General features: G+C 42.8%; 1 protein-coding gene across 2 annotated transcripts in view; it reads right to left on the reverse strand.

Moving 5' to 3' along the window:
* LOC148454274 (ras-related protein Rab-5B-like) overlaps positions 1-14,019 on the reverse strand; it is a 42,039-nt gene that overhangs the window by 10,008 nt on the left and 18,012 nt on the right. For both annotated transcript variants that reach the window (XM_088461109.1, XM_088461110.1), the window contains exons 3-5: positions 7,204-7,355; positions 3,498-3,620; positions 1,880-1,973 (exon numbers count right to left, since the gene is read on the reverse strand). In XM_088461109.1, the coding sequence (XP_088317235.1) occupies positions 1,880-1,973; positions 3,498-3,620; positions 7,204-7,355 (369 nt within the window). The remainder of the gene's footprint in view (positions 1-1,879; positions 1,974-3,497; positions 3,621-7,203; positions 7,356-14,019) is intronic.

Here is a 14,019-nt window from a genome sequence, read left to right on the forward strand (position 1 = left end):
GATGTGGCAATCTCAAAGAGACTTATCCAAAGCAACTTGCAGCTGTAATTGCCACTAAAGGTGGCTCGACAAAGTACTGACTTTAAGGGGGTGAATAGTTATGCACGCTGAAGTGTTCTGTTATGTTGTCCTAAGTGTTGTTTGATTCACAATATAAAGAAATCACAACTTCACAGTTGTAGGCATGTTCTGTGAATGAAATGATGCACACCTTCACACAATCCATTTTAATTCCAGGTTGTGAGGCAACAATACATAAAAAAATGCAAAGGGGTGTGAATACTTTTGCAAGGTACTGTAGGTCCACAGCAGCTGGAGGGCTACAGATTACATACCCCTGTCCTAGACACTGATGGGACATTCCATGGTGTATCTTCGGGTGTCATCTGAAAAAAAGTATTGCTGCTTCCTCTTGGGGGGTGTAGTTACACCTCCCCAGCAAACCTGGGCATCTAGAGATGCTCGAGAACTTTCTACCCACCCCTCCTGGACGAGGGGCAATTAGATGCACCGAGGGCTGTCCAAGCTGCACCTAGCTAAATTAAGGACTAGCTTCCCTTCATAATTCTTGGAGACCATAAGGAACAACAAAGTCTGTTAATGCAGGAAGGAAGATTAGATGAACATATACAGTACATGCAATCGCTGAGAGTAGGGGAAATGCTGAATGTGAGTATTTGTAAAACAGCAGTTCAACATCGCAGGAATACATCATTATATTGTTGCGCTCCGCGTCGAAATATATTCTGACGCAGACTGGAACAATATATCGTATGGATCGTGCAGCGTTTACGGAGCACGCGATATATATCGCTACATATGAGCGCACCATCGGCCGGGTGCACATCATACATTGTGTGTACCCAGATTTGCTTGACAATGTCATGTGTCTATTTTTTCCCCCTGGGATGGTGACATGCTTTACCAATGCCCTGTGTGTGTACAGAGGGGATCAGTATGATTTACCGCCCTAACCCTCCCTTAGGGGTACCTAACCTTAACCCCCCCCCCCTTCCATCAAGTGCCTCACCCTAAGTGCCTAAACCGAACCCCCCCTTCCCCGTTGCCTAAACCTAAGTCTCCCGGGGTGGTTCCCCTGGCCTAACCCACACCTCCTGGGGGGCTGCCTAACCCTAAGTCCCCCTCTGGGAGCCCCTAACCTAACCCTCCCCCATCCCCCCCGGCTGTCCACGCCCGGCTTACCTTTGATCGGGATGCCTGGCTCCCGGCGTAGATAAAATGACAGGCGTCGGAATTTCGACGCCTGTCATTAGACCCTTGCCGGAATTAGACAGTCGGGATGCCGACGGTCAGGATTTAGACCGCCGGCATCCTGACTGCATACCGTACAGGGAGTATGTGCTGCTCTCTCTTCTGGCACATCACAAGCTCAGGTGTTGGTGTCTGTGATGTATGCTAGCCGCCAGGAAAGGGTTTGTATTGTATGCTAGCCGCCAGGAAAGGGTTTGTATTGTATGCTAGCCGCCAGGAAAGGTTTTGTTTGTATTGTATGCTCGCCGCCAGGAAAGGGTTTGTATTGTATGCTAGCCGCCAGGAAAGGGTTTGTATTGTATGCTAGCCGCCAGGAAAGGGTTTGTATTGTATGCTAGCCGCCAGGAAAGGGTTTGTATTGTATGCTAGCCGCCAGGAAAGGGTTTGTATTGTATGCTAGCCGCCAGGAAAGGGTTTGTATTGTATGCTAGCCGCCGAAAAAGTGTCAGTAGCTCATAGGTTGTACTGTCCTTCTACATGGAGCAAAGCTCATTCATACGGGTTAGGTACAGTAGTCGTGTAAAGTATCTCTCTTGCTGTGAGCTTTCCCCCGTCTGTAAATATATACTGTGACAATCTGCCTGGTAAAGGAACGCGTGTAACGTACCGATTGCTAGGAACAGCTCATTCACGTTCATTGCAGTCTTGGCTGAAGTCTCCATGAATAAGAGTCCTGTGTCTTCTGCGTATGACTGGGCTTCCTGAGAATAATCGTTACAGGTTACTAAGACTATAGATACATTGTGTTCATCCAGCAGAGGTATTACATTATAACTTTATTATCGCAGATAATCTTGTGACCTCCACCCATTTATCAGGGAAACCAAAAACTACACAGACGCTGTGTATACAACTACTAGTTAGTTACAATTATAAAAGGTTTTCTTACCTTTTTTAAATAAAATACATTTATTGGTTGTACGGTTTTAATTTCATGGCTTGACCCTTGTTTTCCCAAGGGGTCCTAATATGCTAGATAACCGTGTACTGGTATGGTATTTATTATTTAGAATGCTTAATATTTTAGGTTTTTCCAGAGTAGAAAAAAAAAAAAAGTACATTTACAAAGCGTCCGCTTTTGTAGCCTCCTCTTCTCGGCGGGTTTGACCTTAAAATTTAAAGGGGCACTAATATTAAATGCAAAACATGCTATATTTCCTAGCAGTGCTCCTCACAGTAACTATAGAAGAGAATGCAGAGTTCATGTTTGTGCGATTGACATTTATGGGCCGTAGTCAATTAGCGGCAAAAACGGCCCTTGTTTTCACCATAGGCGAAAACGTCCATTTTTCGACAAAAAAAGGGCGATATTTTCGCCAAAAAACGGGCGAAAACGCAATTGGCAAAAAAAAACTGGAGAGAAGTTTTCTCCATTCCAGACCAGACGAAAAAAAATGCAAAATCCCTATTTTTGGCTAAAAATGTGGGGATTTCTTTCAGAACCCTTTGGACACCCCCCTGATGATAAATGAGTCCCAAAAAAATTTGTGAGTTGCGCAGTTTGGCGAAAAACGACCGCGCAAATTTTGGTTTAAAAGAAAAACGTTGAAAATGGTTTTAATGTATTGGGTCTGATTTTTTGGGGGATGGTATGGATGTGTCAAGTATTTTAAAAATCACACACGGTCGCAGCAGGCGGTTTACTACGGTTTTTAAAATTGTGTTTGTACGACACGAAAATATACTTGCACCCATTTTAACGTACCCTCAATTTACATGGAACAGTCATTTCCTGGAAAAAAATTGTTTCCTATCATTTTCAACGGTATTTATTTTTGTTCACAAAAAATGGCACGGTCGTTTTTTTGCCAAAGTGCGCAGCTTACTACATTTTTTTTGGAGTAATTTTTCATTAGTGGGGTATGTCCAAAGGGTTCTGAAAGAAATCCCCACGTTTTAGCCCAAAATAGGGATTTTGCATTTTTTTCCCACCTGGTCTGGGATGGAGAAAACTTTTTTCGCCAATTGCGTTTTCACCTGTTCTTTGGCGAAAATATCCCTTTTTTTTATTCGAAAAAAAGTCCGTTTTCGCCTATGGTGAAAAAAACCTCAGTTTTCGCCGCTTTTTGAATACGGCCCTTACTTGGGAAGCAGCAGGAATTTCCTTTCTGGATAACGGGTTGCTATAGAAGATAATCCCATACCTGTACGCTAGACTTACCCGGGACACCTGCCCGTGTTGGCTATTTCACACACATCACCAGCAGAGATTTGGTAAAACTCACCTCAAATTCCACCATCCTCTTCTCTGCTAGATCTGACTTATTGCCTGCCAGAGCGATGACGATGTTCGGGCTGGCTTGCCGCTGTAACTCCTTCACCCATGCCTTCGCCCGGTCAAATGTTTCCTGTATGAGGTTCAGCACAATGATATCGGAACTGGCGTCAAATTTATTAAGCAAAGTTGAGATATCGGAAATGACATTAAAAATAGTTTACCGCAATAAATGCAGAAAAAGTGTAATGTTATTGTTCCTTCATTTATATTAGAAATTAAATATTCTCAGTACTTGCTTTATCTTCAGGCATTGTATTGGCAGGTAGCCCATGGGGTGTATGCAATTGCCCAGATATAATCGAAGAGGTTTTTTTAGTAAATGAGTCTATTACAGGCCTTTCCCAATGTTGTAGATTTGAGACCTATGACTTGCAGAGACGCATCATTTGTTTTGCTGCACATTAATATTAAAATACCATTCTAAACGGTATAATTAGCTAACAGTATACATACATTTAAAAAAATCCAAGACAAATCATGATCAAATATTTATTTTCTATTAAAATATCATTTCTATATTATGCCTATTGTGTACTTGAAAGATATTAAATCGGATAAAACAAATTCTTGAGACACATCCAGACTGTTAGGGAGACACGAGCGAGCTCTGCCGCATTGGCTGGGAGTCATTATTCTCCTTATTAGTGCTGTGGCCATTCCAAGAGCCACATTACATAATCTTCAGTTGCGACCCTAAAGCCAGGAGGCGGGGGTGGCTGTTTCTCCCGGTACTGAGGGTGTGGCGCTCGGCTGTGATATCTTGGCCGCGTTGCCTCATTCCCATTGTAACACTGAGCTGGAGGAGCGGCTACCAGAAGCATCACAGGTAAAAAGCCACCAGATACTCCTCCTCTAGGTCAGCGGTCGGAGCTTTGTCTGGGAGTTACAGTGGGCATTTAGTGTTTTTGGTGCGTCAGCGCTCACATAGAGTTGCAGGAAGATGGGAGAATAAAGAAAGGATGACGTCTATCGTCTGTCCCAGGCCCGTGATGGAATTACAGCAGCTGCCTCGAGCTGAGAAATAGCCTCAGAAATACAGATCCCGGGAGGAGGAATAACAGCAGGTGCCACTGACAGATCTGAGGGACCAGAGGTGCAGCATAGGAGTAACAGAAGGAGCAATCCCTATCTAAGAAGTCAGACACAAGTGACATTATTGGACCAAACATTGGGTATAATTTGACTTTTATCCACAGATTAATTCATTTCAGCATTGGACGGTATTATATTGTGAAGTGACATTTGAAAATGCACATGGGCCCGAGTCCAATGGGACCTCCACCGCGCACCCTACGCCCATCCGCAATACTTCAGTCGGCGCCGCAGATATCATCGGGAACATGGCGCGGGGGCGCCACATTTACAGAGTTCTGTGCACACATGCCCCCCTCTCTTGAACCGCCCCTACTGTCTAGTTACATCCCATGCGTCTAGTAATGTAAGTGGTCAGAAATGGTGAACAACATGGATTAAAGTCCGGCAGCGAGAGCTGTGGTCCAGATGTACAGGGAATAGAAGTGAAGTAGCGAGAATGACCAGCCGCGCTTATAGCAGTGAAAATGAGAGTTTGTGCTAATGTACGGTACGTGACTGTATTACGATTCTCTAGTGAGCAGCTTGTAATGTAACCACATAATATAAGCGATAACCAGTAACCTTTCTTTGAATGAGTAGCGTCAGATTAAGTAGCAGTATGTTACTGGTTAGTAGATAAATTATAGGGTGTATTTGTGACGCTATTAGTGTCTTGTATTCGAGCTGCTGGTAGCGTGTTACCTGCTATAATGAGTACCAATATCCCATTCCTTAGTGAGCTGCTTAATCGGATGTCATTCGTTTCAAGAACGGGATGATACCGTATCACTGTTTTTATTCATCAGCTAACGATAAAGACACAGCTGGACCCGTTAAGTCAGCACTAGACCACCAGGAACCTTTTGTTGAAATTCTAATCATGTCGACAATACATTAGTGTCGACATGACGAATGTCAACGTGGTAAAGGGAAACAGTACGGCCATGTCGACATTATGAATGTCAACAAAATATACTACACCCTGCTACTCTTATGGGGGCAGATGTATGAAGCTCTGGGAAGTGATAAAGTGGAGAGTGATAAACGACCAACCAATCAGCTCCCAACTGTCATTTTTCAAACACAGCCTGTGACATGACAGTTGGGAGCTGATTGGTTGGTCGTTTATCACTCTGCACTTTATCACTTCCCAGAGCTTCATACTCCATTGACACTTGTTCCCTTATCCTTGAAATGAATATATTTTATGTATCTGTATCTAAATTAAATATAAACTCACTGCATCTGGTAATTGAGAGGTGGGAGAGGGGTGTACAGACGCCAGACGCAGCGCCCCTCTCCGCATGGACAGGAACAATATGGCAGATTAATAAAACAGGACGGTTAGGGAACATTTTAAATTTAATAAGTGCAGTCCTTTAAATGGTAATTCCAGTTGAAATTATATTTTTTTCAATATGATAAGTCCCCTACCGCAGACCTAGCAAACTCCTACCACTGACCAAATCCACATCGGCGTTTTTCCGGGGATAAAGTATCGGGCACGTGCCCGCTTTATCCCCGTATTCAATTAGGTAGCAGCGAAAACGGGAGCCGGTGGAAAGGCAAGTATCAGAAAAAATTCTGGAATTTATGGGAAATGCCCCTGGGTACCCCCCTAAAGATGTCCAGACAATGTGGGTTCACTATGGGTACCCCCATTTAGCCTGCTGAAGGAAGTCGGGATTGTAATAGCTGCGGCAGGTGCATAAATGCGGCTATTGAAGAAGTGGTGAAGAATAGCACTTAATTTTTTTTATTTTTTTTTTAAACTGGTTTAATAAAATTTGGGGTACATGAAAATGGGGGTAAGCATATTTTAAAGTCCCTAAAATGATTTTACAAAATTCTTCAAAAAATGCACCTGCCGCTACTTCGGCAATGAAGAAAACACCTCCCGCATATAAGGGAACCCCTCTGGATTTAATTTGGCTTTTTTATAAGTTTTTATTTTTTTTCACCCCAAATTTAAAAAGGTCATTTTTTGGGGTGTCCAGATTTATTTTTTTTTCTGACACAGATCTTTTTTTTAGAGGACATTCCCAGGGGTGCTGGCTATTTTTTTAAAGCCTGCACCTCTAAACCCCAATTCTGCACTTTTTTTCGCCAGTAAAAGGCTGGTGAAAACTTATCCCCGTTTTTTTTACATTGACTTTTTCGCACCGGCGAAAAGCCAATGTAACTGAATATGGGAATAATTGAAATAGGCGAAAGTGACGTCATCGACTTTTCGCTCCCTAATTGAATATGGCCCTAAATGAGAACTCCAAGTGAATTGAATTTTTTTTTCCTTTTATACGAAAGCCCATCTCATCTATACTAATAAAACTTTAGGGGTCCGCTAGCAAAGCCCCAACCGCTTATCCTCCAGACTACATATCAGGGATAATTTTGCGGTTAGCGAAGCTGAAAGCACCAGTTTGGAATGTAGTTGTCTGGACAAGATACGTTGCGCCCAAGCAGTTAGTTCTATACACAAAAATGATTAGTTTACATGCAGAACTTCACTGAGGGCCGCCAATGCCTGGGGATGGGGGGGCGAGATTAGAAGAAAGCTTCAGGATGCAGCACATTCTCACCGGTTTGGTGATGTCAAACACCACAATGGCCGCCTGAGCTCCTCTGTAGTACATGGGGGCGAGGCTGTGATATCTTTCCTGTCCCGCAGTGTCCCAGATTTCAAACTTCACCGTGGTATCATCCAGGCACACAGACTGAGCGAGAAAGGCAGCTGGGGAGACAGGACAAAGTCAGCAGAGATCATTCACTTTAAACTATTTGCTTTCTAAAAGCAAAATGTATGCATTAAAGAAAATATTCATAATGTACATTAGGAGTAGGCAACCTGCGTCCCTACAGCTGCAGTGTTACTACATATCCCAGTATGCCCTGACACAGTTTTGCTGTTAGGGTATGCTGGGATGTGTAGTTGCACAGCAGCTGGAGTGAATGTACAATGGCACAGATCCTATAATGTAGCTCAGTGCTGTCATAGACTGACTTCTACTTATATACTAGAGCGGATCTTATAGGATAAAATGTAGACAATACAGAACAGAAAAAAAAAATACAAAAAAACGTTTGGGTGGGGGTCTGTCCCGTTGGTCGTCTGGCAAATACTAAAATGAATCTCATTTCTGATAAAGTATTTAAAAACAAGAACTGGCCGTACCAAACTTCAATGCTTAGGTTCCCTCTCCTGCACCCAGGACCTGATTTGACAAACTAGCTGGGCACAGAAGTTGAGGTGGTGGATTATTAAACACTAGCTGGGATACCCGGCATTGCCTGGGTTGAAGACAGGACCCTGAAGTACACCGGTAGCCTTTATATATTTACATTGCAGTGTTCTCCCCAGAAAATTTTTCCAGCCAGTTGGCATCAAGAAGTAGCCAGGTGGGGGCCTTCGCAATAATAAAATGTTTTAATTCCTGAGCTTATAAGGATTTAAACTTGAGAAAACGTTTTATATATTAATTCTCCTCTTCTTCTTAGAGGCCCAAGTCTTCTGCAGTTTTTTTTATAAGCAAAGTCTGTAGGATCTGGTCCCTCTAGTGAAATCAGCACCAGGTTATTTAGTGCTGATGCCACAGAATTAATTTTTTATACAGCCCCCAGATACTGGCCCCACTTGCCGTCACCACAGAATTACATTTTTATACAGTGCCACTGGTCGCGAGGCAATTAGAGCTCACGGACCGCCAGCCATTCAGCAGTGGCGGCCGGTCCACTAGTATTGTGTGAAATAATTGTCAAAGCTGAATAATTGAGTGAGACAAGTTCAGTTTAAAATTTAATCGCAGCGACGCCATTTTGGAAATGAGATCACAAGACACCATTTTGTGTGGTCAGCATTAATTCAAGTTATAACCCATTAACTAAGAACAGATGGCAATGTTTTTGTTAACACCAAGGGCAACGGGAAAAACCCGCTTTCTAAGTAGATAAGGAGAGACAATGGGTATTTTTACATACAAATTGGGAATCCCGGGATGCAGATAAAGTATAGTTGTGGCAATTGTAATATAATATCTACACAATTGGATTTGCCTGAATACTAGACAAGATGTCTCCTAATCCCATAGTTTGAGGTGATAATACATTTGCACTTCACACAAGTGTCTGTGAGAACAAAAGAGGTTTTGTTTTCCTTTGAACACAGCAGGTGGGGGCCTGCTGACAGAGGGCATGTCGAATTACAACCCTCAGCCATCCACACTGCTGGAGGTTCACTTCGTGTATGAGAGATTATGCACTTAAATCTCACCCATTAATAACTAGCGTCCTTATATCAAACCCCAAATACCCACACACTACATATTCGCACATAAGGTTCCATAAGCATCAAAATGTATGATTCAAGTTGGTTAAGTTAGTTTAAATGCTAAGAAATAGAGGTTTTTGATATCTAAGGTATTATACATGATAAGCAAGGTATGTTTGATCTCGTCCTGATGCCTACGCTTTTTACAGAATCCCGGTGTTATTGGTGGAGAGATCGCATCATGCAAACTCAAGTTATGGATCGCAGAACTTATAAGCAACAAAATGTTTTAGTTGATGGAATGTTACAGGAGGCGTTACCAGAAAGACCCCGGCTGTTAGAGGCAGGGAAAGTCTATTTGAAACAACCTGTTAAATGTGTCGTTACATATGCTCCTCCTCTGGGAACCAATGAGATCAGCAGGAAGTTTCCCCTTTGTCCTGTTTCAGTCTGGGGGGGAATAAATACATGTGTCCGAACGCTGGTTTGGCAGTTCATGCTGAATTTTGGGTGAGCTGAGGATATCTAGTGAGAAGTCTATCTCTGGATCCAGAGGCGCAGCGTATGTATAACCGTACTTGGTCTGTATTATTTCCTTTTACGCCTAAATTATGTATGTATAGATTGCGTGTAACTGACTGTACTTTTACCTGAATAATACTTGTGCGTTGGAACCACAAGATTCCACTCCTGTCTTTATTTGCGGTCATACTGCGTACGCAATTAGCGTTGTCTTAGAGGTTTTTAGGCAGGGTTTTGTCTTAGAGGTTTTTAGGCAGGGTTTTGTCTTAGAGGTTCTAGGCAGGTGAATCTTAGAGGTTTATAGGAAGGAATATATTAAAAGGTTTATTTACAAATTTAACAGTGGGGGCTCATAGGTTTATCACACTATCTGATACACGATAACAATCGGTCAGTCCTCTCTCAGCAAAAGGGTGGAGGCGCCTTTTGAGAGACGCATTAGTCTCTCATTACCACAGTGTTGCTGAGAGCGTACTGCCGGTTATTGTGTAGAGGAAGCGCTGATCAGAATCCAGGGACAAGAAAGGAAAAAGTTTATTTTTCCTTTGTTGATAGAACCTTACGTTTAGAGGGGTGCCGCAGTATTGCGTACGCGGCTAAAATGCATTTTTGCATACGCAGTTAAAAAGTCATTATACGGTTGTGTGGTAGTCGCATAATTGTGTATGCGGCCGTTTGCACAATAGCGTATACGCACTTCCGGTTCTGCTGCCACATGTTTGAACAAAGCCATTGAGGTTTACATTTTTTTTTCTTATCTACCAATATCTGGGTTAAACGTTTATTTTCTGCGCAGAGAAAAAAGTGTGTGTATTGTTGATAGGGGTCATTTATTCCCTAAAGTTAAGGGTATCGTATGATCCTTAAGGGCTAGGTGCAAGGGTTAGCCTAGTCGCTCGGTAAGCAGCTTTACCGTTCTAAACACAGTAGCAGGTGTACATGTTGTCTTTGTTGTATAGAGGTGCGTGAGAGAGGCCGACATATAAACTCTCATAGGTTTGGAAGTTACCTTACTAAAGCTTATCCGGGTCTGGAAGTTGCCTGTTTCAAAACTTATCTAGGTGTGGAAGTTGCCTTACGAAATCTTATCCACGTGTGTGGACGCCGCCGACTTAAATCGTTCACAGGTAAGTGAAAGTATCTTGATTGTCTTTCACCAGTTTAAATTTTTATTGAAAAAGCGTAGGAGTTGTCTCAAAATGGGAGCCACGCAAACGGTAGAAATGTTAAGCAATGATGTGCTGCTAATGGAGGCTCCAATTGGATCAGCCCGTCGTATTATGCATACTAAGTACGGTACTTATGCAATAAGGTATTGTGATATATGGTTTAATATGACGAGAAAGAGTGTTAGACCGTTTCCCAGACTTGGTAGTTTTGATAAAAATGTGTTAGATAATGTCCAGGATCACATCAGTATGGTGAGATCCCGAGAGAAAAAGATTAAGTATTTTGAATGTTTAAAAATATGGCAGCATGAAGGGGATGCTTGGCTTAAAAATGTGCAAACGACGCAAACTAGCGTTGCGAACGCATTGCCAGAAACTACATCCACGACGCTGAGATGCAATACGGGCGAGCCACAAATTGGCGCGCACATGCGACAAAGTAGCGTCGTGGAGAGTATTGCCAGCAGTTCACGCTCACCTCCCCCACCTTATGTGGATGGAGGTGCAAGTACGGTTACCAAAAATACCAATAAAAATGTAACAAGCAACTTGTACCCTCTCTTAAGCAACCATAAAGAAAGTGTTTATGATATGGATGATGAGCCTATTGTAATGTCTGCCATTTCCCATGCTGTGCAAATGATAGATGCTGCATCACCACAATCACGGGTGGTGCCGCCATCTCCATCGGTAACAGCAAGGGAAGTGTTAACACACTCTGCACCCATAGAGGAAGTTGTTAATACCGTACGTAGCAGCAGCAGATTAAACCCCCAGCCAGGTAATCAGGTCAGAGGTAGCAACGCTGCCGGTCTGCATCCCATTCGGACAATAACTGTTCCGAATGGAAATGCAGATGCAAACGGTGTAGTGCCCACGAGGGAAGTAATAATGCATTGTCCATGGACAAGAGCAGAACTGAATTCCATCATAAATGATTTCCCCAATCCCAAAAAGGAACTAGCCAAATGTCAAAGATTTTTGAGAAATTTAGGTAGTTCTCATGAGCCCACTAATAAAGATTGGCGTGTAGTGTTAAGGGCCTGCCTGCCACACAATACCGACGTGACAAAATTTATCACGGACTGTGTATTGGATGGCGACGTTCCCTTAACAGACCATGTAAACCAAGGTAATATTATATTTTCCAGTAGTAGTTAACTGGAACAAAATCTTCACAATTAAGCAAAAGGAGAGTGAAACTGCAGAAGATTATTGCGACCGGGCTCTGCAGGCTATCACCCAGTACACTGGGATAGAAGATATTAAAGATAGCACTCACCACAGGGGAATGATAGTCACGGTACTCATGGACGGTCTGAAAGACGATTTAAAGATTCGGGTTCAGACCTCACAACCTGGCTGGAGGGGACTTACAATAGATAACCTCATAGAGTCTGCCATAGAACATGATAAAAACATCTCCAAAAAGAGAGAGACCCAGAGCGAAAAACTAATGGCTGTCAGTATACAAGCTCTGGAAGGAATAACAATAACATCACAGCCAACCGACACACCTGCACCCACACACACACACCTGCACCTGAACAATTACACGTCCTCACCAATCCCACACCACAGCAAACGCATCCTTACCCCACATATCATACACAACCACAGGTCCCATACTCATATCCCCCGCAATATCCTCACCCTCCCTATCCTTACCCATACCCACCACCTTTCCCTCTTGCTCAAATCCCACAACAATCTTTTCATCCACCCCGTTCAAAATTATGTTTTAACTGTCACCAAGTGGGACACGTAAGTAAGTACTGCAAAGCGAAGAACACCATACAGGAACACGAGTTTCCCATGAGTTCATAGGTAACCCCAGTATCTTCTCCCAGGCCTTATATGACTGTTTATATTTTTTATACTGTCCAAACAGGCAGCCTCATGTGAAAAATTGATAATGAGGTTACTGTGCAGGGTCTCACGAAGATGAATGAGAATAACCGAAATTGGAAGTGTTATTAACTAACATGTCTAATGCAACCTGTCATGATGTCAAATCTGGAGGAATTTGTTATGATCCAAATTTTTTTTGTAGCTCAGGTTGTTTGACTGATCGGTGGAAAGGTCCGTATCTGACGATACAGCATCCTCAAAGGGTGGCCAGGGAAGATACGTGGATCCATTCCGCTCACTATAGGGAGGTTAACCAACCGGTGGAGATACAAGGCAGAGACGAGGCCGATAACGTGGACCTGTCGATTGCGAGCTTGTGCCGGAAGGATTAAAAAGGTGACGGTGAGATATCTGAGCTAAAGAAATGTGTAGATCAGTGCTTCAAGCAATGGAGTGGTCTGCTGTGGTCATCCTAGTTCTTTTTTTTTTTCCCCAGAGTTTTATTTTTTTTTTGTCATGATGATCTGTTTGGGGATGCTCGGTGTCTGTGATGGGGGACCAATAAAGGAGATGTGAGCTGATGGCGGAGCTGATGGAGTGGAGTCAGGAGGAGGAGTGCTATACCAAATCAGGGGAGTGCCGGTCCAATTTCAGTACAGTAAATTGTTGTGAAAATGTGAATAACAATAATAAGGAAGAACTGTAATTCAATCCTGAGTTATGACGTAGTGTATAACAATGTAGCCTGAGTTTGAGTGGTCGTGCATGGATATAAGTTTATGTTGTTTTAAGTCATCTTAGGTAATGCAGTCCCAACCCCTTCCAAGGCTCTCCTTATAGGATAGGTGCATCCCCACATCTTTCCCATGATCCCTTAAGGATCCGCGGTGTGCGTATAAGGGCAGTTTTATGTCTCTCCCGGAAACGCATTATCTGAATGGTTCAAATTACCATACTGTGTCATACCATAATAACATTGAACGGTATATTCTCATGCATGGCTAAACAGATTCAAATTAGGTTGTGATAGCATGTTGTTTGCTATCAAAGGGTGGACTGTCAAAGCTGAATAATTGAGTGAGACAAGTTCAGTTTAAAATGTAATCGCAGCGACGCCATTTTGGAAATGAGATCACAAGACACCATTTTGTGTGGTCAGCATTAATTCAAGTTATAACCCATTAACTAAGAACAGATGGCAATGTTTTTGTTAACACCAAGGGCAACGGGAAAAACCAGCTTTCTAAGTAGATAAGGAGAGACAATGGGTATTTTTACATACAAATTGGGAATCCCGGGATGCAGATAAAGTATAGTTGTGGCAATTGTAATATAATATCTACACAATTGGATTTGCCTGAATACTAGACAAGATGTCTCCTAATCCCATAGTTTGAGGTGATAATACATTTGCACTTCACACAAGTGTCTGTGAGAACAAAAGAGGTTTTGCTTTCCTTTGAACACAGCAGGTGGGGGCCTGCTGACAGAGGGCATGTCGAATTACAACCCTCAGCCATCCACACTGCTGGAGGTTCACTTCGTGTATGAGAGATTATGCACTTAAATCTCACCCATTAATAACTAGC

The sequence above is a fragment of the Taudactylus pleione genome, unplaced genomic scaffold (assembly GCF_031769625.1).
Source record: "Taudactylus pleione unplaced genomic scaffold, aTauple2 ptg001017l, whole genome shotgun sequence".
Classification (NCBI taxonomy): domain Eukaryota; kingdom Metazoa; phylum Chordata; class Amphibia; order Anura; family Myobatrachidae; genus Taudactylus; species Taudactylus pleione.